The sequence below is a fragment of the Triticum dicoccoides genome, chromosome 2A (genome assembly GCF_002162155.2).
Source record: "Triticum dicoccoides isolate Atlit2015 ecotype Zavitan chromosome 2A, WEW_v2.0, whole genome shotgun sequence".
In the NCBI taxonomy this organism is placed as follows: Eukaryota; Viridiplantae; Streptophyta; class Magnoliopsida; order Poales; family Poaceae; genus Triticum; species Triticum dicoccoides.
In genome coordinates, this window is record NC_041382.1 from 87766399 (window position 1) to 87790641 (window position 24243).

General features: G+C 43.1%; 2 protein-coding genes and 2 long non-coding RNA genes across 6 annotated transcripts; 3 read left to right on the forward strand and 1 right to left on the reverse strand.

Moving 5' to 3' along the window:
* Positions 1 to 10538: 10538 nt before the first annotated feature.
* LOC119359052 lies at positions 10539 to 12743 on the forward strand. Of its 3 annotated transcripts, none has more exons than XR_005172363.1 (5): positions 10539 to 10951; positions 11088 to 11144; positions 12109 to 12272; positions 12405 to 12494; positions 12634 to 12743. It is a non-coding gene; the product is annotated as an uncharacterized LOC119359052 (long non-coding RNA). The 3 variants fall into 3 exon arrangements; XR_005172364.1 differs by having other exon boundaries at positions 12640 to 12743; XR_005172365.1 differs by having other exon boundaries at positions 12408 to 12494.
* A 228-nt stretch (positions 12744 to 12971) lies between these two features.
* LOC119359053 lies at positions 12972 to 15098 on the forward strand. Its single transcript, XR_005172366.1, has 4 exons — positions 12972 to 13265; positions 13380 to 13474; positions 14249 to 14321; positions 14971 to 15098. It is a non-coding gene; the product is annotated as an uncharacterized LOC119359053 (long non-coding RNA).
* Positions 15099 to 18589: 3491 nt separating this feature from the next.
* On the forward strand, positions 18590 to 22988 carry LOC119353495. The gene is made up of 8 exons (XM_037620115.1): positions 18590 to 19012; positions 20102 to 20135; positions 20301 to 20519; positions 20791 to 20880; positions 21547 to 21612; positions 21696 to 21790; positions 22507 to 22554; positions 22636 to 22988. Exons 1-8 carry the CDS (start codon positions 18732 to 18734, stop codon positions 22751 to 22753), a joined length of 951 nt encoding a protein of 316 aa, XP_037476012.1. The 5' UTR covers positions 18590 to 18731; the 3' UTR covers positions 22754 to 22988.
* A 127-nt stretch (positions 22989 to 23115) lies between these two features.
* Positions 23116 to 24242, reverse strand: LOC119357669 (the record flags this gene model as incomplete). Its single annotated transcript, XM_037624537.1, has 2 exons — positions 23116 to 23565; positions 23669 to 24242. Coding segments are annotated over 2 exons (723 nt in total), but the record flags the coding sequence as incomplete, so codon positions are not given.
* Between the last annotated feature and the right edge of the window lies 1 nt (position 24243).

The window sequence follows — 24243 nt, forward strand, 5'->3', positions numbered from 1 at the left end:
ATCGCTATATCGGCTGATTTATCGGCCGATTTATCTTATCGGTCTGACAGCAGTAAGCGATAAATCGGCTGATTTATCGGAATATCGGAAGATATCTTGAACAGTGATCCAGTAGGAGGCCACACTCAAGTCCCTCGTACCTGCACAAAACGATAGCTACTCGCAACCAACGCGATTAGGGGTTGTCAATCCCTTCACGGTCACTTACGAGAGTGAGATCTGATAGATATAATATTTTTGGTATTTTTGATATAAAGATGCAAAGTAAAAGGTAAAAGCAAAGTAAAAAAGCAAAGCTAGATTAAAGTGATGGAGATTGATATGATGAGAATAGACCCGGGGGCCATAGGTTTCACTAGTGGCTTCTCTCCAGAGCATAAGTATTCTACGGTGGGTGAACAAATTACTGTTGATCAATTGACAGAATTGAGCATAGTTATGAGAATATATAGGCATGATCATGTATATAGGCATCACGTCCGTGACAAGTAGACCGAAATAATTCTGCATCTACTACTATTACTCCACTCATCGACCGCTGTCCAGCATGCATCTAGAGTATTAAGTTAAAAACAGAGTAATGACTTAAGCAAGATGACATGATGTAGAGAGATAAATTAATGCAATATGAAATAAACCCCATCTTGTTATCCTCGATGGCAACGATGCAATACGTGCCTTGCTGCCCCTTCTGTCACTGGGAAAGGACACCGCAAGATCGAACCCAAAGCTAAGCACTTCTCCCATGGCAAGAACTACCAATCTAGTTGGCCAAACCAAACGGATAATTCGAAGAGACTTGCAAAGATAACCAATCATACATAAAAGAATTCAGAGAAGATTCAAATATTATTCATAGATAGACTTGATCATAAACCACAATTCATCGATCTCAACAAACACACCGTAAAAAGAAGATTACATCGAATAGATCTCCACAAGAGAGGGGGAGAACTTTGTATTGAGATTCAAAGAGAGAGAAGAAGCCATCTAGCTACTAACTATGGACCCGAAGGTCTGAGGTAAACTACTCACACTTCATTGGAGGGGCTAGGATGATGTAGAAGCCCTCCGTGATGATGGCCCTCTTCTGCCGGAGCTCCGGAACAGGCCCCAAGATGGGATCTCGTGGATACAGAAAGTTGCGGCGGTGAAATTAGGTTTTTGGCTCCTGTTCTGATCGTTTGGGGGTACGTAGGTATATATAGGAGGAAGGAGTACGTTGAGCACCGAGGGGCCCACGAGGCAGGGGGCGCGCCCTAGGGGGGGCGCCCCACCCTCGTGACCTCCTCTTTGATCCCTTGCAGTAGGGTCCAGGTCTCCTGGATTACGTTCGGTGAGAAAATCACATTCCCGAAGATTTTATTCCGTTTGGACTCCGTTTGATATTCTGTTTCTCCGAAACACTGAAATAGGCAAAAAAAACAGCAATTCTGGGCTGGGCCTCCGGTTAATAGGTTAGTCCCAAAAATAATATAAAAGTGGAAAATAAAGCCCAATATAGTCCAAAACAGTAGATAATATAGCATGGAGCAATCAAAAATTATAGATACGTTGGAGACGTATCAGGCATCCCCAAGCTTAATTCCTGCTCGTCCTCGAGTAGGTAAATGATAAAAAGAGAATTTTTGATGTGGAGTGCTACTTGGCATAATTTCAATGCAAATCTTCTTAATTGTGGTATGAATATTCAGATTAGACAGATTCAAGACAAAAGTTTATATTGACATAAAAATAATAATACTTCAAGCATACTAACAAAGCAATTATGTCTTCTCAAAATAACATGGCCAAAGAAAGTTATCCCTACAAAATCATATAGTCTGGCTATGCTATATCTTCACCACACAAAATATTTAAATCATGGACAACCCCGATGACAAGCCAAGCAATTGTTTCATACTCTAACTTTTTCAAAACTTTTTCAATCTTCACGCAATACATGAGCGTGAGCCATGGACATAACACTATAGGTGGAATAGAATGGTAGTTATGGAGAAGACAAAAAGGAGAAGATAGTCTCACATCAACTAGGCGTATCAATGGGCTATGGAGATGCCCATCAATAGATATCAATGTGAGTGAGTAGGGATTGCCATGCAACGGATGCACTAGAGCTATAAATGTATGAAAGCTCAACAAAAGAAACTAGTGGGTGTGCATCCAACTTGCTTGCTCACAAAGACCTAGGGAAATTTGAGGAAGCCCATCATTGGAATATACAAGCCAAGTTCTATAATGTAAAATTCCCACTAGTATATGAAAGTGACAACATATGAGACTCTTTATATGAAGAACATGGTGCTACTTTGAAGCACAATATATGAGACTCGCTATATCATGGTGCTACTTTGAAGCACAAGTGTGGAAAAAGGATAGTAGCATTGCCCCTTTTTTTTGGGCCTTCTTTTTTTCCTTTGGCCTTTCTCTTTTTTATTTTTTTTATTTGGGACAATGCTCTATTAAATGATAATCATCACACTTCTATTTATTTACAACTCATTGATTACAACTCGGTACTAAAACAAAGTATGACTCTATATGGATGCCTCCGGTGGTGTACCGGGATATGCAATGAATCAAGAGTGACAAGTATGAAAAAATATGAACGGTGGCTTTGCCACAAATACTATGTCAACTACATGATCATGCTAAGCAATATGACAATGATGAATGTGTCATGATGAACTAGATGGTGGAAAGTTGCATGGCAATATATCTCGGAATGGCTATGGAAATGCCATAATAGGTAGGTATGGTGGCTGTTTTGAGGAAGGTATATGGTAGGTGTATGATGCCGGCGAAAGGTGCGTGGTATTAGAGAGGCTAGCAAGGGTGGAAGGGTGAGAGTGCGTATGATCCATGGACTCAACATTAGTCATAAAGAACTCATATACTTATTGCAAAAATCTAGAAGTTATCAAAGCAAAGTACTATGCGCATGCTCCTAGGGGGATAGATTGGTAGGAAAAGACCATCGCTCGTCCCCGACCGCCACTCATAAGGAAGATAATCAATAAATAAATCATGCTCCGACTTCATCACATAACGTTCACCATACGTGCATGCTACGAGAATCACAAACTTCAACACAAGTATTCTTTAAATTCACAACTACTCAACTAGCATGACTTTAATATTATCACCTCCATATCTCAAAACAATTATCATGCTTCAATCTTTTCTTAGTATTCAACACACTCAAAAGAAAGTTTCACAAATCTTGAATACCAAGCATATTATTATTAAGCAAATTACCATGCTATTAAGAGACTCTCAAAATAATTTAAGTGAAGCATGAGAGATCAATAGTTTCTTTAAAACAAATCCACCACCGTGCTCTAAAAGATCTAAGTGAAGCACATAGAGCAAAATTATAACGCTCAAAAGATATAAGTGAAGCACATAGAGCAAAACTACTTAGCTCAAAAGATATAAGTGAAGCCCATAGAGCAAAACTACTTAGCTCAAAAGATATAAGTGAAGCACATAGATCAAAACTACTTGGCTCAAAAGATATAAGTGAAGCATATAGAGTATTCTATCAAATTTTAATTCATGTATGGCTCTCTCAAAAGGTGTGTACAGCCAGGATGATTGTGACATACTAACAAACAAACACACAAATAATACAAGACGCTCGAAGCAAAACACATATCATGTTGGTGAATAAAAATATAGCTCCAAGTAAATTACCGATGGAAGTGGACGAAAGAGGGGATGCCTTCCGGGGCATCCCCAAGCTTTGAATTTTTGTGTCCTTGGATTATCTTGGGGGTGCCATGGGCATCCCCAAGCTTAGTCTCTTGCCACTCCTTGTTCCATAATCCATCACAAGAATTCACCCAAAACTTGAAAACTTCACAACACAAAACTCAAAATAGAAAACTCGTGAGCTCCGTTAGCAAAAGAAAACAAAAGACCACTTCAAGGTACTGTAATGAACTCATTATTTATTTATATTGGTGTTAAACATACTTCATTCCAACTTATCTATGGATTATAAACTATTTTACTAGCCATAGATTCATCAAAATAAGCAAACAACACACGAAAAACAGAATCTGTCAAAAACAGAACAGTCTGTAGTAATCTGTAGCTAGCGCAAGATCTGGAACCCCAAAAAATCTAAAATAAATTGCTGGACGTGAGGAATGTATCTATTAATCATATGCAAAAATAATTAACTAAATATCACTCTTTAAATAAAAATTACAGCAGTTCTCGTGAGCACTAAAGTTTCTGTTTTTTACAGCAAGTTCAACAAGACTTTCCCCAAGTCTTCCCAACGGTTCTACTTGGCACAAACACTAATTAAACACAAAAAAACACAATCAAAACATAGGCTATATAATTTATTTATTACTAAACATTAGCAAAAAGCAAGGAATAAAAATAAAATTGGGTTGCCTCCCAACAAGCGCTATCGTTTAACGCCCCTAGCTAGGCATAAAAGCGAGGATAGATCTAGGTATTGCCATCTTTGGTAGGCAATCCATAAGTGGCTCTCATGATAGTTTCATATGGCGATTTTATTTTCTTTCTTGGAAAGTGTTCCATGCCCTTTTTAATGGAAATTGAAATCTAATATTCCCTTTCTTCATATCAATAATCGCACCAACCGTTCTAAGGAAAGGTCTACCAAGAATAATAGGGCAAGAAGGATTGCAATCTATATCAAGAACAATTAAATCTATGGGCACATAATTCCTATTTGCAACAATAAGAACATCATTAATTCTTCCCATAGGTTTCTTAATAGTGGAATCCGCAAGATGCAAGTTTAGAGAGCAATCATCAAAATCGCGGAAATCTAGTAAATCACACAAAGTCTTGGGAATAGTAGAGACACTAGCACCCAAATCACACAAAGCATAAAACTCATGATCTTTAATTTTAATTTTAATAGTTGGTTCCCACTCATCATAGAGTTTTCTAGGGATAGAAACTTTCAACTCAAGTTTTTCTTCATAAGATTGCATCAAGGCATCAACAATATGTTCGGTCAAGGCTTTATTTCGACTATAAGCATGTGGATAATTTAGCACGGATTGCAACAAGGAAATACAATCAATTAAAGAGCAACTTTCATAATTAAATTCCTTGAAATCCAATATAGTGGGTTTAGCAACATCTAGATTTTTATTTCTTTCAATCCCACTTTCACCAATTTCATCATTAAGATCTAAATACTCCGTATTTTTAGAACGCCTTCTAGGTAAAGGAAGATCATATTCAGTTTCATCAAGATTCATATTGCGAAACAAATATTTAATAGGGGACACATCAATAACTTTTAGATCTTCATCTTGATTTTCATAGGAATTGGAAGAACGCGCTTTAATAAAGGCATCTTTGGAAGCACGCATCCTAGCGGTTCTTTCCTTACACTCATCAATCGAAATTCTCATGGCTTTTAGAGACTCATTGATATCATGCTTAGGTGGAATAGATCTAAGTTTCAAAGAATCAACATCAAGAGCAATTCTATCAACGTTCCTAGCCAAATCATCAATCTTAAGCAATTTTTCTTCAATCATAGCATTAAAATTCTTTTGTGAAGAAATAAATTCTTTAATATTAGATTCAAAATTAGAGGGCATCTTATTATAATTTCCATAAGAGTTGTTGTAGGAATTCCCATAATTATTAGAAGGATTACTAGGATATGGCCTAGGATTAAAATTCCCTCTATAAGCGTTGCTACCAAAATTATTCCTACCAACAAAATTCACATCCATAGATTCATTGTTATTCTCAATCAAAGTAGACAAAGGCATATCATTAGGATCAGAAGAAACACTCTTAGTAGTAAATAATTTCATAAGTTCATCCATCTATCCACTCAACACATTAATTTCTTCTACCGCATGCACTTTTTTATTAGATGATCTTTCAGTGTGCCATTGAGAATAATTAACCATAATATTATCTAGGAGTTTAGTAGCATCTCCTAAAGTGATTTCCATGAAAGTGCCTCCCGCGGCCGAATCTAAAAGATTTCTAGAAGCAAAATTCAATCTGGCACAAAAATTCTATATAATCATCCACAAATTCAAACCATGAGTAGGGCAATTACGTATCATTAATTTCATTCTCTCCCAAGCTTGTGCAACATGTTCATGATCAAGTTGTTTAAAGTTCATAATATCGTTTCTAAGAGAGATGATCTTAGGGGGAGGAAAATACTTAGAGATAAAAGCATCTTTGCACTTGTTCCATGAATCAATACTATTTTTAGGCAAAGACGAAAACCAAGCTTTAGCACGATCTCTAAGCGAAAAAGGAAATAGCTTCAATTTAACGACATCATTATCGACATCTCATTTCTTTTGCATATCACATAAATCAACGAAGCTATTTAGATGACTAGCAGCATCTTCATTAGGAAGGCCGGCGAATTGATCTTTCATAACAAGATTCAACAAAGCAGCATTGATTTCACAAGATTCAGTATTGGCAAGAGGGGCAATCGGAGTGCTAAGGAAATCATTATTATTGGTATTGGTGAAGTCACACAATTTGGTATTATCTTGAGCCATCACGACAAACAAGCAAACTAACACATGAGCAAACAAGAGCAAACAGGCAAAAGAGGCAAACAGAGAGGGGGGATAGAGAGAGAGGGCGAATAAAATGGTAAGGGTGAAGTGGGGGAGAGGAAAACGAGAGGCAAATGGCAAATAATGTAATGCGAGAGATAAGGATTGCGATGGGTACTTGGTATTTTGACTTTTTGCATAGACTCCCCGGCAACGGCGCCAGAAATCCTTCTTGCTATGTCTTGAGCTTGCGTTGGTTTTCCCCGAAGAGGAAGGGATGATGCAGTAGAGTAGCGTAAGTATTTCCCTCAGTTTTTGAGAACCAAGGTATCAATCCAGTAGGAGGCCACGCTCAAGTCCCTCGTACCTGCACAAAACGATAGCTACTCGCAACCAACGCGACTAGGGGTTGTCAATCCCTTCACGGTCACTTACGAGAGTGAGATCTGATAGATATAATATTTTTGGTATTTTTGATATCAAGATGCAAAGTAAAAGGTAAAAGCAAAGTAAAAAGCAAAGCAAGATTAAAGTGATGGAGATTGATATGATGAGAATAGACCCGGGGGCCATAGGTTTCACTAGTGGCTTCTCTCAAGAGCATAAGTATTCTACGGTGGGTGAACAAATTATTGTTGAGCAATTGACAGAATTGAGCATAGTTATGAGAATATCTAGGCATGATCATGTATATAGGCATCACGTCTGTGACAAGTAGACCGAAATGATTCTGCATCTACTACTATTACTCCACTCATCGACCGCTATCCAGCATGCATCTAGAGTATTAAGTTAAAAACAGAGTAACGCCTTAAGCAAGATGACATGATGTAGAGAGATAAATTCATGCAATATGAAATAAACCCCATCTTGTTATCATCGATGGCAACGATGCAATGCGTGCCTTGCTGCCCCTTCTGTCAGTGGGAAAGGACAGCGCAAGATCGAACCCAAAGCTAAGCACTTCTCCCATAGCAAGAACTACCAATCTAGTTGGCCAAACCAAACGGATAATTCGAAGAGACTTGCAAAGATAACCAATCATACATAAAAGAATTCAGAGAAGATTCAAATATTATTCATAGATAGACTTGATCATAAACCCACAATTCATCGATCTCAGCAAACACACCGCAAAAAGAAGATTACGTCGAATAGATCTCCACAAGAGAGGGGGGAGAACTTTGTATTGAGATTCAAAGAGAGAGAAGAAGCCATCTAGCTACTAACTATGGACCCGAAGGTCTGAGGTAAACTACTCACACTTCATCGGAGGGGCTAGGATGATGTAGAAGCCCTCCGTGATGACGGCCCTCTTCCGGCGAAGCTCCGGAACAGGCCCCAAGATGGGATATACAGAAAGTTACAACGGTGGAATTAGGTTTTTGGCTCCTGTTCTGATCGTTTGGGGGTACGTAGGTATATATAGGAGGAAGGAGTACGTCGGTGGAGCACCAAGGGGCCCACGAGGCAGGGGGCGCGCCCTAGGGGGGCGCCCCCCACCCTCGTGACCTCCTCTTTGATCCCTTGCAGTAGGGTCCAAGTCTCCTAGATCACGTTCAGTGAGAAAATCATGTCCCCGAAGATTTTATTCCGTTTGGACTCTGTTTGATATTCTGTTTCTCCGAAACACTGAAATAGGCAAAAAAACAGCAATTCTGGGCTGAGCCTCCGGTTAATAGGTTAGTCCCAAAAATAATATAAAAGTGGAAAATAAAGCCCAATATAGTCCAAAACAGTAGATAATATAGCATGGAGCAATCAAAAATTATAGATACGTTGGAGACGTATCAATACCAACGATCGAATCTCGGGCAAGTGACATACCAATGGCAAAGGGAACAACGTATGTTGTTGTGCGGTTTGACTGATAAAGATCTTCGTAGAATATGTAGGAACCAATATGAGCATCCAGGTTCCACTATTGGTTATTGACCGGAGATGAGTCTCGGTCATGTCTACATAGATCTCGAACCCGTAGGGTCCGCACGCTTAACGTTCGGTGATGATCGGTATTATGAGTTTATGTGTTTTTGTGTACCAAAGGTAGTTCGGAGTCCCGGATATGATCATGGACATGACAAGGAGTCTCGAAATGGTCGAGACATAAAGATCGATATATTGTAAGCCTATGTTTGGACATCGGAATGGTTCCGGATGAGTTCGGGCATTTTTCGGAGTACCGAGAGGTTACCGGAACCCCCCGGGGAGTATATAGGCCTTATTGGGCCTTAGTGGAATAGAGGAGAGGAAGGGAAAAGGTGGGAGGCGCGCCCCCCTAGCCCAATCCGAATTGGGTGCCCCCCTTTCCTTCCCTCTCTCCTCCCCTTCATTCTCTCCTACTCCTACTACTTGGAAGGGGGGAATCCTACTCCCGGTGGGAGTAGAACTCCCCTAGGACGCGCCATAGAGGGCCGACCCTCCCCCCTCCTCCACTCCTTTATATACGGGGGAGGGGGGCACCCCATAGACACACAAGTTGATCATTGTCTTAACCCTGTGCGGTGCCCCCCTCCATCACAATCCACCTCGGTCATATCGTAGCGGTGCTTAGGCGAAGCCCTGTTCCAGTAGCTTCATCATCACCGTCATCACGCCGTCGTGCTGACGAAACTCTTCCTCGACACTCAACTGGATCTAGAGTTCGTGGGACGTCACCGAGCTAAACGTGTGCAGATCGTGAAGGTGCCGTACCTTCGGTGCTAGGATCGGTCGGATCGTGAAAACGTTCGACTATATCAACCGCGTTTTCATAACGCTTCCGCTTACGATCTACGAGGATATGTGGACAACACTCTTCCCCTCTCGTTGCTATACATCACCTAGATAGATCTTGCGTGTGCGTAGGAATTTTTTTGAAATTACTGCGTTCCCCAACACGAACGTGCCCAGGATCGAGGACCATGGCCGGAGAATGCTGTTGCTTTGCGCGGAGCCGCACCTGATGGCGTCGCCGAGGAGCCGAGGTTGAGGACCAGCCGCAAGTTAGTGGAAATCGATTCATCCCAGCACTACACCCCCTGCTCGCGCTCACGCTTAAGTTAGTGGAAATCAATTCGTCCCAGCACCACACCTTCCCGCTCGCGCTCACGCTTGTTTTCCATGAGGCGCAACTCCTTCTCCACCGCCGTCTTGCGTTGGTTCTTGCACCATAAATTCTGATAATTCTAATAAAAAATCACGTAAATTTTCAGGTCATTCCGTCTTTATGACTTTTTCACCTAAAAAACCCAAAGGTAATAGTAGAAAACGGGAATGGGCATTGGGCACCAGGTTAATAAAAATAATATAAATTATCAAAAAATATGTAAAAGTGGTACCATGATAGCATGAAACAATTAAAAAATTTAGATACGTTGGAGATGTATCAACCTCCTCCATCTCTCCTGCATCGCTCCGCCGCGAGCCTTGTCTCTACCAATGAGGTAGAGGTCTTCATTGAGGCCCTGCCTCGAGCCGCATCACAGTCTTCCTCTTCAGCGTGCATCACCGCAAAAAATGGGGATAGCAGCAGGGCAACCACCACCCGTGCCATTCCCTCTTGTCGCTCCACGCACAACTCCTTCGTTGCGGCCTCCTTGTGCGTTGTCGGAGTAGCCTGTAGGCGAGAGCTTGAAAAGGAAAGGGGATTCGTGTCGGGGTGCATGGCAGGTTCGCAAAGCGCGTCCATTCTAGCAAACGACTAGAAAAACGTGACCTGGCACTTTTCCTTGCTTCAAGATTCGTGCGTCTCATCTGACGGCAACCGACATGTTCGGCCTGAAAACCTAATCTCTACTCCTAAGGGGGCAGTTGGTAGTCTCGCTTCCAGGTTTTTTTTAGTCCCACCTCCCACGGTTTATTTTGGTACCTCCTCCCACCTCTAACTAAGCCACCACAAACCGAAAAAATCTGCTCCTGAGTCCCGAACCCGCACCATTCCACGTGCGACCCTCAATAGACGTTCGAAGGAAAACCTGCGACAAAAAACGTACGACGGTTAACCAGCGACGAGTCTCTACTCCTAATGGAGCAGCAGATCGGTCTCCGTCGCCAACCAGACCTTCGCACGCCCGATCCAGCCCTACGCCCCCTCCGCGGCCGATCCATCCCCGTGCCGCGGCCGATCCATGCCCTATGCCGCCGCCGATGCCTCCTCCTCCACCTCCATTCCCAAGCGAGGGCGCCCGCGGCCGCGGTCTTCTCCCCCAGCCACCATGGCTGCAGATCCACTCACGGCCGGTCGTCTAAGCTGCAAGCATGGATGGATGGATCCAGGAAGGTATCCTTCCTCCCTGGGTGGAGCGAGCTGCACATCCCATTCGGCCCTCTGTAGCCGGCCATCTCCGCCTCCTCCTCGCCGTCGCCGCCGCCGGGGATCGCGTCTTCACCAAGCGCGAGCTCCGCCCCGTCCGACCGACCGCAAAGGGGTGAGTTTTCTTCATCCCAAAGCCTCCTGATTTGCTTACTGCACTCTTGCCATTCCGATGGAGACTAACCTCCTCTGGCCGAGCCCCAACTCTGCATCTCTCTCCCAATTACCCTCACCCCGTCACTTTGCTGCAGGTTGTCCATTGTAAATTTTCAAGGAGATTCAAATGTTCCTCTTCTGGATGATTGAAGGTAATACTTGGTCCAATTTTGCCACAAAAAATAATGTTAGCTTGTCATATTTACACGTATATGCTTATGAGAATTTTCATGTTTGTTAGACTAAAAAAACTGTATTTTCTCCTTTTAGCCAGTGGTTAATTTAGCAGAGCATTAGCATAGTATTGGTCTGATCAGCGAGATGATGATCACGAAATCCCGTTGATAATCAAATCAGCAAAGATAGTAGCAGTTTCCAGTGTATCTTGTTGTGTCCTCAAATCAGCAAAGATAGTAGCAGTTTCCAGTAGACCTTTTCTACTGCAATAGGAGCTTCAGGCAGGGCATTGATGATTTGACGGTGATATTGGTTAACATATTGATTTGTTAATATTTTTTAAGTATAAAAGCTAAATGTAATCTGCACAAGAGCCAAACCTGCAGAAGGTTAGAGTGCGTGTAGCTGTTTCAGAACCTAGGGAAAACTAGCCTAATTGGTCTCTTTAATATTTAGTGAGTCTGTCCATGCACTTTTAGCTCTACTCACCACTAAAGATATCTACAACTTTCATGTTGAACGCATAGTTTAATTCAAACAGTAACATGGTCTAAGTCCTCATACAAGGTTACTGTACATAGAATCACATAAAGATTAATTTTTGGACTGTGAAACTAAATTGGACTGCTACTTTTAAACCGTACATCAAAATAGTGCAAATAGATAGTCTGTAGAAAGCATGGGACGTATCTCTCCTTTTTTTTGCGATTGATCTCCACATTATGTTTGGAGTCCAAGTCAAAATTATGCAGTTTTTGATAGAGGATTTGGAAAGACCGAATCTGTATAGTAGGTGGATTACCCAAAACAGTTGACTTCATCCAACCCAACCTCACATCACTGTGTAAAGTTTGTAGCACTTATTTTATATGCAGAGCACTTGTGAACTATGATTTTGACCAAAAGATTTCGAGTGTTTTATGTGAGCTTGCATTGCAGGGATACTTGAAGCTAGGGCAATCCAAGTAAGATAGCTTCATCCTCAGGCAACAGGTTTATGTTATCTTATCATGGAGTCATTTTTAAGTTTGTGCCCAACGCCTTCATCCTTAGAATGGCTGCCCAGATGGCAAGCCACCGTACTCAGGCGACTGCCGCGCTAGGTATTCTCGACCACTGCTGCAGTTTTTCATTGCTGTGCTTATTCCATTTGCACCAACCTTGCTATTTAGTAATATGAGCGTCTATGTTTCTTCTACTACAATGACATGATAAGATTACCTTATCCCTTTCAGCAGGGTGCTCCAACTTTTGATGCTGGCGAAGCTTTTGGAATGATGGCTACATAATTTGTTAGTCTCCGTTGGAAGCTTAATTAAACTGAGGTAAATATGTCAGATTCTTTTGTCAAATAATAACATGACTGTCTATTTTGTTCTCAGGACCAATATCTGTGCCTATCAATGAAATTTTGAGAGTAGTTTTTGTTGCCTCTATGTAACCCTGATAGCAGCTTCTCTGAAGGTTCAGATGTGTGGCAAAGGATTTCAATTTTCCTGTTTACACAAAGGAAACTTGAGGAAGGTTCATATTTCTCATGCTCGGTGCTGTGCTCTCAAGGTTACATAGACAAAAATGCCTCCTATTTACACAACGGCAACCCGACGAAGGTTCAAATTTCTCATGACTGGTTCAATGGGTATTTCATGCCTGTGCCATCTTAATTATTAGGAAAATGTAGTTTGTTTTATAGTTGATGATGCTCGATGCTTTTTACCTCAGTTTAGTAAATGCTCTGTTTTAGCTCATAAACTACATGGCAAACAGGATGACGGGGCGGGTCGGGAGGCGGGGAAAGCCGTCCATGGCAATCCTGGTGGCGTTGCTAATGGCGTCAGTGGCACTGCCGCTCCTCATGGTGCCCGACATGCTCTCTATGCCAGGCTCCAACGGCGTGGATCGCGGCGCCGCCCTGTCGCTCCCACGCCCGTGCTTCAGCAGATCCGTGTTTGAGTCGTGCATACCTTTAGCCGCCTCCCCTCCAATGTCCACGACTCTGATATACCGTGTTTGTTAGTCTTGACTGGTGTTTGTTCTCCGTATTGTTGTGCAGGAGGCTGGAGAACAGCAGGGAGAAAAGGGAGTCGTGGATGGAGGTTCTGTACTTCTGTTGTATCAACATCTTCTCCATGAGTCTTTTGCCCCCACTCTGTTTTTGGTTTGGGCCGAAACGTCATCGTCTTGATTCTTTACGTGGTTCATTGGCTCAGACTTGTCCTACATGGCCGAGCGAGATCGAGGCTAGCCACCGGTAATGTTCTTCTCCCGTGCAAGTTCCGCACTGCATTGAAGCATCCAACACATGGTGAGACATCTTTTTAGCTTTTAAAAAACGTGCACCATCCTTTCTCATCCAACGTATTTTTCACCCCTGATTTGTGACCTCCTAATGAACATGAAGATTCATATGCTAGCTAGAACACAATATATATTTGAAAGCAATATTTTCTGATGTACTATCCGATGAAATTTTATTTTCGGAGACGTTCATTCATAATTTTGACGACCTTTTGATTCATGTCATTGGTAGTTATTTCAACAGAACAAAGATGTTTTTCAGCACTTTTCAGATAGGAAATATCCCTACGGAATATTTTGGACAATATACAACATGTTCTGTGGGCTTGAAGAAAATATATAACATGATATGTCACATACTTTATTGTTAAGTTACAAGAATAGTTGTGGACGCCATCCAATTTTACATAGATTTCTATTTGTTGTGCACTGATATTTTTGTAGTGTGATGATATAAAGAAGGAATGTACATTATAGGGTGTTTGCTACGTGCTACATATATCTTACTCAATAGCAGTTAGTCAGCTTATATTCCAGTAATGAGAAATGGCACAATCATCTCGTGCCATTTCGTGGGAGCAGTAGAAGTGACATCTATGCTATGGTCTGAAGTAGAATTGTAGAACACTAATTGTATGCTATGGTCTGAAGTAGAAGACATTAAGGCGGTTCAGCTATCATCCGAGCATTCAAATAGGCAATGTTCTGTCAGCTAGAACGCATCAAGTTTTTGGTTGATGTTCATACTTTTGCGTAATGTTCCTACTTTGGCTGCGCACAGATGTAGCTACGTTACAGGTGGGACATCAGCCAAGTATGTTTCGAGGTGAGACATCCATCAAGTTTGTTTGGAGGTGAGACATCCAGCAATTTTGTTTGAAGCCTCTGTAGACCTTCTCACAGATGTTTGTTCATATATAAAATTGACTATTCCAAATAGTACACTGACAATTTTGCCGAACGAATCTTATTTGAAGAAAATAAGGGCCTTAGAAGAAAATAAAAAAGTAAGTTCCCCTTGCACCATTGCACGTATTTAGTAGATTAAATATGTTTTTTCCTAAAAAAGATTTTTTATGAATATTTGTGTTTGCAAGCACTTGTTTGAAAGCCATTTACACTTACTTTTGGATGTACCTCCTGTTTTTGAAGTGAAGGCCATTTACACTTACTTTTGGGTGTACCTCCTGTTTTGAACCCATTAACTTAGATTCTGTTTTAATTTGTGGATATATATTCCTTAAACCAATTGTTCTTCGATATTCTGATGGTTATAAGAAAAATGTAAGTTCTTGTTTAGGATTTACATTGAGTAAAAGTCAACCTTGCTTAGCGTTTCAATTGAAGAATTTGTAACAAAATGCTCAACAGTAAGGAAAAGTGTGTTTTGTTTGTTGTGTGTATCTGATTTGATTAGCACCTGAAATCTTGTTGAACTGATAAGGTTGTACATTTTCCAAATTGTTTGTCGGAAGGGTAATTTCTTTTATTGCTCATGAACAGAAATTGTGCAGTCCAGCTCCTGCGTGCTGGTCACCGAGCTCCACTGTGTCCAGCTCATCCGACCATGTGCTCCACTGCATCTAGGTCAGCCGATCTTGTGGCAGAGCTACACTGACGCAAGAGCAAATAATTTTACAATTTCTTTGTTGTTCCTTTGTACTGGATAACTGTGCATTTTTAGAGGTGTGAAGATGTAATGCAATAACGGTAACTGGGCGTAGGCACATCCGTCTCGATAAGCATTATGGGAACGGACAAAGGCAAGGCATTCCAATGTAAGAAATGGATGAAGGCAAGGTATGTCATTCTAAAAAAGGCAAGGCATACCAGGATGCTGCATTGCTTAATGTCCAGTTCTCTACGCTTTCCCTATAGCAACCTTTTTTAGATCTTATGAGTTGTGTTTTCCTAACAAAAAAATGTCCATATGGATTCACTGAAACAAGATTATATTATCAGCAATTTTGTTTGCATGTAATTAATTAGTGATAGCCTATGCCTCACACAACTATTTTTTCCAGTTCAGTTGTATCCTTCAATATGGGTGCAATGAAGTGTGGATAGACAAACACATTTCTTTTACTGTGATATCATTGACCTTGTTGATTTATATTTTCAAAACTGATAGGAATGAAATCCATATGAATCTTGTGATGCCAAAGCTCTAAGTGCTGATGATTTAAATTCCTATTAAAAAATCCTTAAATAGAAAGTGGACCTTATAGCGGAGAATAATGTGTAAGCTATAGGTGGAGTCCATCTCAAGGGAAGTGAAACCGAAAACATAGACCACATTAGAGTCGAAGATAAGGTGAATGCAATCACAGATCCACATGAGAGTCAGATAAGATTGGTGAATGCAATCAGAACTGTCAAATGTGTGTTTTCCAATTTTTCATGCCGCATGATCTCTGCCCACTTTACTAGAAGAAGAGCCTTCCTACATGGTGAAGGTGGATAAGGAGCCATTCAACTTAGAGGAAGTGTCTCAATAAATGTGTGTGTTACCAAGGTTGAATTGTCTACTCGCTCTCTTGGAGGTTATGTTCCTTCCCGTCTATTAAGCTGTTAGTATCCTTATCACCGTGTCTGGCTCCACTAAAAAGCTCACACCGCCATGCTTGAAGAACATAAATGGTGGTACATTATTCTGATATATTTTATGTGCCGCCATTGTGGTAGAGCCCGACATGAAGGGTGGGTCCAGTATATAAGCAGGTGGTACTAGCACTAAGATAGGAAGGTCATTTCCGCCCTTGTCCTTTGTTGATGGCCTGCCAAGGCGGCGTCGATTACTGGTTCAATCTGAACACGAGTTAGTGGATTTTATTATAAAAGTGAGGTTTAAGAGTGGGTGATGGTTATTTGGGTTGATATGTTCAGTTATGGCTGTCTGAGCGGAATAATTTCCATACCTTAGAAAATATGGCAAAGTGCATTTAATTAGAGATGGCATTGCAGCAAATTGCATGAGTGAGCGGTTCATATTTTTTCATTAAGTCATACATTTTTTTGGTTAGGATGAAAGGGTATATGCATTGGGGGGTTGTTTCAAGAGTTAATAATGAACACGGTGGTGTATCAGTTGCATGCCAACAGCTATATCATATTTTTGTTTCATTGTAATACACGACATTCATTTCTGTGTTACAACATGGCAATGGATCAGGAGACGTCGGATCCTCCTTCCTGGCTCGGGGGTGTCATGGGCGGCGCATGCCTCGCCCCCCTTGCTGGCGGTGGGATCGGCGTGAGCACGGGAAGGGAGGATTAGGGTAGAGAGTAGGGCGGTTGGTGGTGGACTCTTTATTAGCGGTCCGTGGGGAAGTACGGTGCGAAGGAGAGATGTGTCATTGCGATGGTGATGCGGGCGTCATCTGCCTTTAAAGGAGAGTGCTCCAGTGAGAAATGTCCTGCTACAACAAGAAATCAAGCAGGAAGGGAGGGTCCTGCAGGAAAAGGGAAGGGTGCGTCATGGGGTGGAATTTTTTGTTGGGACTTTGGATCGCCTGTTTAAGATAACATGACAGATAGTACGGACAACCATATGTCTCCCCCATGGGCTGGATTTGGGGGTGGATGGACTGTCCAGATGGTTGGATTTTGGATAGCCCGTTAGGGGCTTGTTTGATGCTCAAACACGCCCGGATGTAAGAGAAATGAATTTCAACCTTGGAATCGGCCTTAATCGTTTATTTGATTTATTTATATGCACTATAGCTCGTATCATACATAAAGAAGCACTCGAAATAAAGCAAACACGGCTGAACTTAATCATTTGTTTGATTCACTTATACATATTGTAGCCCGTACCATATATACAGAAGCACTCGAAATAAAGCAAGCCGATTGGGATTCCGATATATCTGAACAACAACGTTTATATCTGTATGGTATTCCAATGAGCATAGGCGGGTAACAAATTCGGAATACAAACATTTATTTTTGTCATCACTATATAATATAATATTAATTTTGGAAATTGCGGGGATGTGCCTCGCTATTTTGGTTTTCATTTTATGCTCTGGTGGAACAGTAAAGAACCGGTTAAGCCGCTTTGCGCGATGCGTATTGTCTGTTAAATGTTTGAAGACCTTGGATGTGAAGTACTCGTGCTAACTACATTTTTTTGCTTGTGTGGGATGAGTATGAATTGAGGAGCAGTTTTTATTATATTTTCTAAAACATGGTGCGAATGAAGCTAAAGAATCTTTTCCATTGGGCGAGAATTTCTTAAGCGCATCAAGTAGTAGATCTTAATAATTTGTAATGGATTTTTAATTGGATCATTGCTCTATATGTATACAACATCAATTTGCATTTTTGTTATCAATTATTGTAAGTGAAGTGGACTTCAATTATTTCTATATGTATACATCATCAATTTGCATTTTTGTTATCAATTATTGTAAGTGAAGTGGACTTCAATTATTATGCAATTGTGTTCGTGCTATATTGTCTCTACATGTGAAATTTAATATGCATTAATTTTATATAACACCAGCAAAATATTTCAAAAGCCCGTAGCAACGCACGGGCAGTCTACTAGGAAATATCTAACATTCGGGATATAACTTTTCCCCACAACAATGACGGGAAACGCACGTTTGCTTCTACTCCTGGATCATATAAATAAAAACCCCTTGACACAAAGGGGGCCCTTATTTTATACTAGTTTCACAGGAGGATTTCACGGTTGCGTAGTTCCATATTGCAATTACCTTGGTTGTTTGTCCGTGCGTGCCGCGCGAGGAAGATTCGTTTGTTAATGAACGATGACGACGACGTTCAAATTCGCCGGTGATGTTCAAACTTCTCACTTGCGTTTACCGTAAGCTACTCAATCTCCTCGCTTGCGTGGACCAGCACACAAGTGTCCACCGGATTCATATTTCGGCCGCCAAATCGCGTCGATCTTCTAGACGCCCGCGCTCGCGCTCGCGCCGCCGCCCGTCACGTCGGATCCGCCGTGGAAACGGAAGGAAAGAAAGCCGCTGCCGTCAACCGGCTAACGCCGTTCCCACCGAGCCGCCGGAGAGCAGCCACACAACAACAACGCGTTCCCCACCGGTCTCCGCGGCTCCACGTCTATTTCAACCCGCGCGCGCCCCAACGCCACCACCACCAGAGCATCAAATTTCCAACCACTACCCGGAGCCGCGCGCGAGGCCGCATTAACTCCTCCTCCTCCTCCTCCTCCTCCAGGAGAGGCGACTCATCAGCTAGGGTTCTCGGCCGGCCTCGCGGGGGGTTGGGGCGCGATGTCGACGCCGGCGGACGGCGCGGCGTACTGGCTGCGGTGGCAGGTGTTCGTCTGCGGCGCGCTCATCGCCGTGCCCACGGCGCTGGCGGCGGCGCTGCTGCCGCGGCTGCGGAGGTCGGTGGCGCCGCTCCGCGCCACGGACCTCTGGCTCCCCTGCTGGCCGCGCCTCCACCCGGGCTGCCTCCTCGGCTACCGCGCCTTCGCGCTCGCCGCCGCCGCCGCGCTCCTCGTCCGCGACATCGTCCCCCACGGCCCCAGGGTCTTCTTCTTCTACACCCAGTACGCGCCCTCCTCCTCCTCCTCTTGATCCTCTCTTAAGCTTAATTAGTGCCACCAATAATCTAGACAATCACACTACACATCCTTCATACCCCCGTGCATTTAGCCGCATTATGCAATCGATTACCAGCATTTAGCCGCGGCAATTGCTCGGCAGAGTACGTACGTATCCACTACTCCCCTGCACGGAGGATTCCCGGACAGCAGCAGAGCTTGGAATAAAGCTAAAAAGGGGCCCAACAAATTAGACTGTAATTTTGGTGCTCGATCATCAAAAGAGCTTCACATAGTGCTACTTAATCAACGAAATTATAAGCTTGAGGGCGGGGTAAGGCCAGCTTTGCCTTCACTACGCTTCAGCCCTCCTCCCGGTGTTCCCAAGCCGAGAAACCTCGCCTTAAGAATCGCTGAAAATTTACCCCTGTTTCATCATATTCTAAATAGGTGTCATTCTGTGAAGCATGGTACACATCAAGAAGAGTGAATTTGGACTTCTGTAGTTTATATTCTTCCTGCTTTTTTTCATCAACACATAGAAGGTTTGAGCATAATTGCATTGATACCGAGATTGAACCTGCACCCAAGACACGGTGATCACGGAACACTGCATTGCTGCGTGCAGCAGGAGCAGTCCGGCCCAGTCAGCCTTTGCCCAAACCTTATCTTTTGTTTCATATTGTGGATACGAGGAATGTGGCTCGACTATTTGCCCTTGAAGACACAAACATTTTGGTGTGTCAAAATCCACGACATGGTCACCATGTGTTGGCCCCCTCTTGGACACATGTTCATAGTTCGTCACTGAGTGAACTTGCCTTCAGCGTCCGTATATTTGCCCAGCTTTTGTAGAGCTGAAGCCTCTTACTTTCGGTTTTGAGCACGGTGCACTCTGCCCGACACAAAACCGTTTGGCCTGTAGTAGAATGTTTTCCATCTTCCGTTAGTGACTCAGAACTTCAGAAGCACCTCCTTTTTAGTTAGTTGCCGTGCTGTTGCTTGTTTCCTACCTCCTTTTTAGTTAGTTGTCGTGCTGTTGCTTGTTTCCTAACTGTCCTTTGACTAGTTTTCTTTCCCCAATTGGCTTTGCAGGTGGACCTTTTTATTAGTCACCATATATTTTGCGGTATGTCCTCTGCCTCATGGTGTCTTACCAAGTTGCAACTACCTTGTGAAAAGTTTTACAAGCGATCATACACAATTATGTCCACCTTTTCCTCTCTGGATGTGCTAATGTATTAATTTTAGTTTTCTTACCGCATTTTCACCTTTTTTTGCATTTTACTCTTAGGTTGCAACTGCTATATCAGCTCATGGATGTTGGTCGTACTCAAAGAAAAGCTTAAGAAAAACTGATGAATATGGCGATGTTGAAAATCGTGACCTCTCCACTTCTATTTCTGGAGAGAGGAAAAATGATGAGAAAGACAAGATGGCAAGCTATTATGAACAAATAGCAAATGAGAAAAGAGCTGCTTTCTGGGGACGTTGTATGCAAATCATCTACCAGGTTTGAACTCAACTGTCCTTTTGAGATTGTATTAATAGACAGTGTTTTCTCAACGATTCTGCAAATCCAGCTGCTACTGGTTGGAAGGACTATGCAGTACCACCATCATAGCGCAGCTGAACCTAATTAGTAGTGTGTTTTCTCACCTATTTTTCTTTGTCTTTGTTTTAGCTTTACATTTTTCCTACTTGCCCTTCCTAAAACCTGTTCATCCGCACCTTCTGAACTGGCCTATGTTGTTTGTCTAATACTAGTATTTATCTGTCTGCAGGCTAGTGCAGGAGCGACAATGTTGACTGATGTCACATTTTGGGGACTCCTTGTGCCATTCTTTTACCGTGATAAATTTGGGCTTTCCATGGTATGTGAACATTCCAGATATGCACTACTACCTCTGTTTCTAAATGTAAGACATTTTGGCAGTTCAATTTGAACTTGAACTGCCAAAATGTCTTACATTTAGGAACAGAGGGTGTATTATTTATTACCCTGCTTGATATGTGAACAGTAACAATCCTCCATTGTCAATAATATTACTACTTGGCATGACTCTTGGTTTTATTACCCAGTGATAAGAACCATAGTACATTTTTTTTAGTAAAATAGCCTCTGTGACTTTGCTCAACATAGATTATGTCCATCAGCAGATGCCATCTGATTAGTACTCCCTCTGTCCCAAAATAAGTGTCGCTGATTTAGTACAAAGTTGTACTAAATCAGCGACACTTATTTTGGGACGGGGGAGCAGTAATCAGTCCTGGGCATGTGTAGCTGGCCAAACAGACCTGTTTCCGTCTTGATCGACATCCATGTTCTTAGATCTGATTACCGTTGTAGTCATGCCTTCTCTTATTTATGTCAGTGTCTAGTCTTGGATACAAGAGATGAATTCAAAATTGAAATATGCCCACATAGATCATTCACGAATGGATCAGCTTCTAATACGTTTATTTGCACCAAATTCACTGCTTTCAAGACATTGACTGTCTGTTGTTATGTTGTCCTTAACCTTTCAAATTTCTTTCAGGTTACTGATGGCATGCACTCTGTTAATGCTGTTCTCCTACTCATAGACACACTTCTCAACAATATGGTAAGATCGCATGTAAAAATCGCATTGCTCTGTCTTTTGTGTTAGTTCATTTAGTTCTTCAGCTGGACCTTTGTGTTTTTCAGCCTTTTCCCTGGTACCGGATCGCTTTCTTCGTATTTTGGAGTTGCTCCTATGTGACCTTCCAGTGGGTCATTCATGCTTCCGGAGCTTTATCCTGGTAGGTCCCTCCTATCCTCCCAATTTGCTTAACACTGTTGAATTTGATGCAGTGCCTCCAATTCAGCATTTTCCGAGTCAAATTCATGTTTGCATTAAATTAAACATGTGTACTCTAAGGAAAGATACAAAAATGTCAGAGCCTCTTTATTACTTCCTCCGTGCGGAATTAGTTGACGCTCAAACGGATGTATCTAGCACCGAAATGAGAGTATATCTTAAACAACATTGGCATTGTCCGACAGAAATTTTTGCTGTAAATTCTTAAGTAGAAACTGAAAGCATAATGAAAATTGTATCAATAGAATGCTTTACTGCGTGACACTATGCTCTTCCATTCCATGGCCATGTGACATAGTTTATCTAAGAAATCCAGGCTGTGCCTGACTGTTCTGAATTGTAAAATGGGCTCTGCCCATTTGCATGTGACGCAGTTTATCCAAAACATCTGGACATGTGTTGGGCATATATAATTAGCCACCTTCTGATCACCTTCTGACCAAATATAGATCTTCTCTACTTACCAACAGTGTGTATTCTAGAATACATCACCTGATTCTTATTCTTTTGGATGCTGCTATGTACATTAGCTCAGTTACTTCAGTATGTATGCTTTTAAAATTAGGGCAAATGTGTTCTCTTACACTTCAGGTTTCATCTAGTTCTACTCCTACGTTTTATCATTTGTATATGTAATTCTGTTACCATCTTCTCCAGGTGGCCTTACCCGTTTCTCGACCTTGCATCGCCCGGGGCTCCGCTATGGTATGTACTTCTATCACCTCACTTTTAGACCTTGTTATCCATCGACCATGCGATCCTCACCGCAACGATAATCCGGTACAGGTACCTCGCCATGGCCGTCGCTCATGTCCCTTGCTTCTCTGCGTATTGGCTGGTTGTCAAAGCGAAGCGCGCTTACTTCCCAAGGATGTTCCCACAGGCTTACGTGAGGACAAGTTAGAGCCTCCATCTAGTCATGGATCATACTCCCAATAGGGTGTATGTGTAGCTATAGATAGCCATTATTTCTGCACTTGATAGCTCCAAGTGCGTTCTTGTATAGTCCTGTAGATTAACAATCCCTTGTAAATATGGCCGGTTCTGAGGCACGTCGGGATTAATACTCTGATGATCAGTGAAATGAAATACAGAGGAGATTGTTAACGTGGCCTCCTATATATACACCTTGTTTGTCATACAGGCTGTTAGAGATGAAATGAAGTCAAAACTTAACTTCCATGAAAGGAATTGATATGTTGTGGATTGATGAATGGCCTAGAAGTTGCTGCCCAGGATTCAGATATCATATCTTGTGCAAGAACAAAATCAGTAGTTGGGTCTTTTTCTCTTCTCCACCCATTTGACAGTGAACCCAATAGGGCTTGTGCAGGATCAAACCTGGTTTAATCAGCGTTGTAACAATTTGGCAATTCCTTGCCGTGCTAAGTTACATTGTTGATATGGTCGTATGCTAACCTATATACACATTGGGAGTACCAAGTTCCCCATCGGTAACTACAATTGCTACATTGTGAAAACTTGGTTATGCACATTTCAATCAGCGAGCAATTCAACACCATCAATCACCTCGGATCACTTCGATCGACGGCAACACAGTTGCCCCTCAAAATCTTTGCTTCTCGCCGCCCGTCATCGCCCTGCCGGAAGACGAGGCCATCCTCTTCATGAAATCGGCGAATGCGTCGGCGTAATTCGGCCCGGTTTGCAGCCGCACCAAGTTGGTCCTGTATGGTATCAGTATGGTCTTGAGCCCTGCACGCGCATCATCAGAGAAGAAAGAAATGTCAATCTTCCATTTGCATAGGCAGTGTGCACAAGAATGAATTGGGCAAGAGGAGTTGAAGATGAATCAGACCGAAGATGCACATGGAGCGGTAGATGGCGGCGGCGGCGACGCCGTCGAGCGCGGGCGTCTTGCGGCTGCCCTCGAGGCAGCTGAGGAAGGCGAGGTCGGCGCGGAGGAGCTGCGCCTGGTCGTGGGTGTCGTAGGCCATGTCGTGGCAGTAGCAGCAGAAGTCGAGGTGGTCGGCGGGGCGGCGGTCCCAGAGCACGGAGCCGGCCTCCTTGCCGCTGGACCAGTTGGGCCCGCAGTAGTGGCCGTAGCGCGGGAAGAGCTTGGAGAGCCAGGCCCGCGTGCCGCCGTGCCAGGGCAGCCGCGCCACGTACGGCCGGAACAGCGGCACCGCGCACCCCGCCATCTGCAGCTCCGCCAGGGCGTCCCTCTCCGCCGCCCTCCGCGCCGCCGCCGCCACGGCGGGCCCCGGTCGCTCCCCGCCGCGGCGCGGGACGAGGGAGGAGAGGAAGGCGACGAGCGGGTGGGCGGCGGTCCCGGGCCGCGGGGGAGGCGCGGCGGTGGAGGTGGGACCCGCGGGCGGAGGAGCCGATGGGGGCGCGGGGGTCGGGGGCGGGACGGGGCGGAGGAGGAGCGCG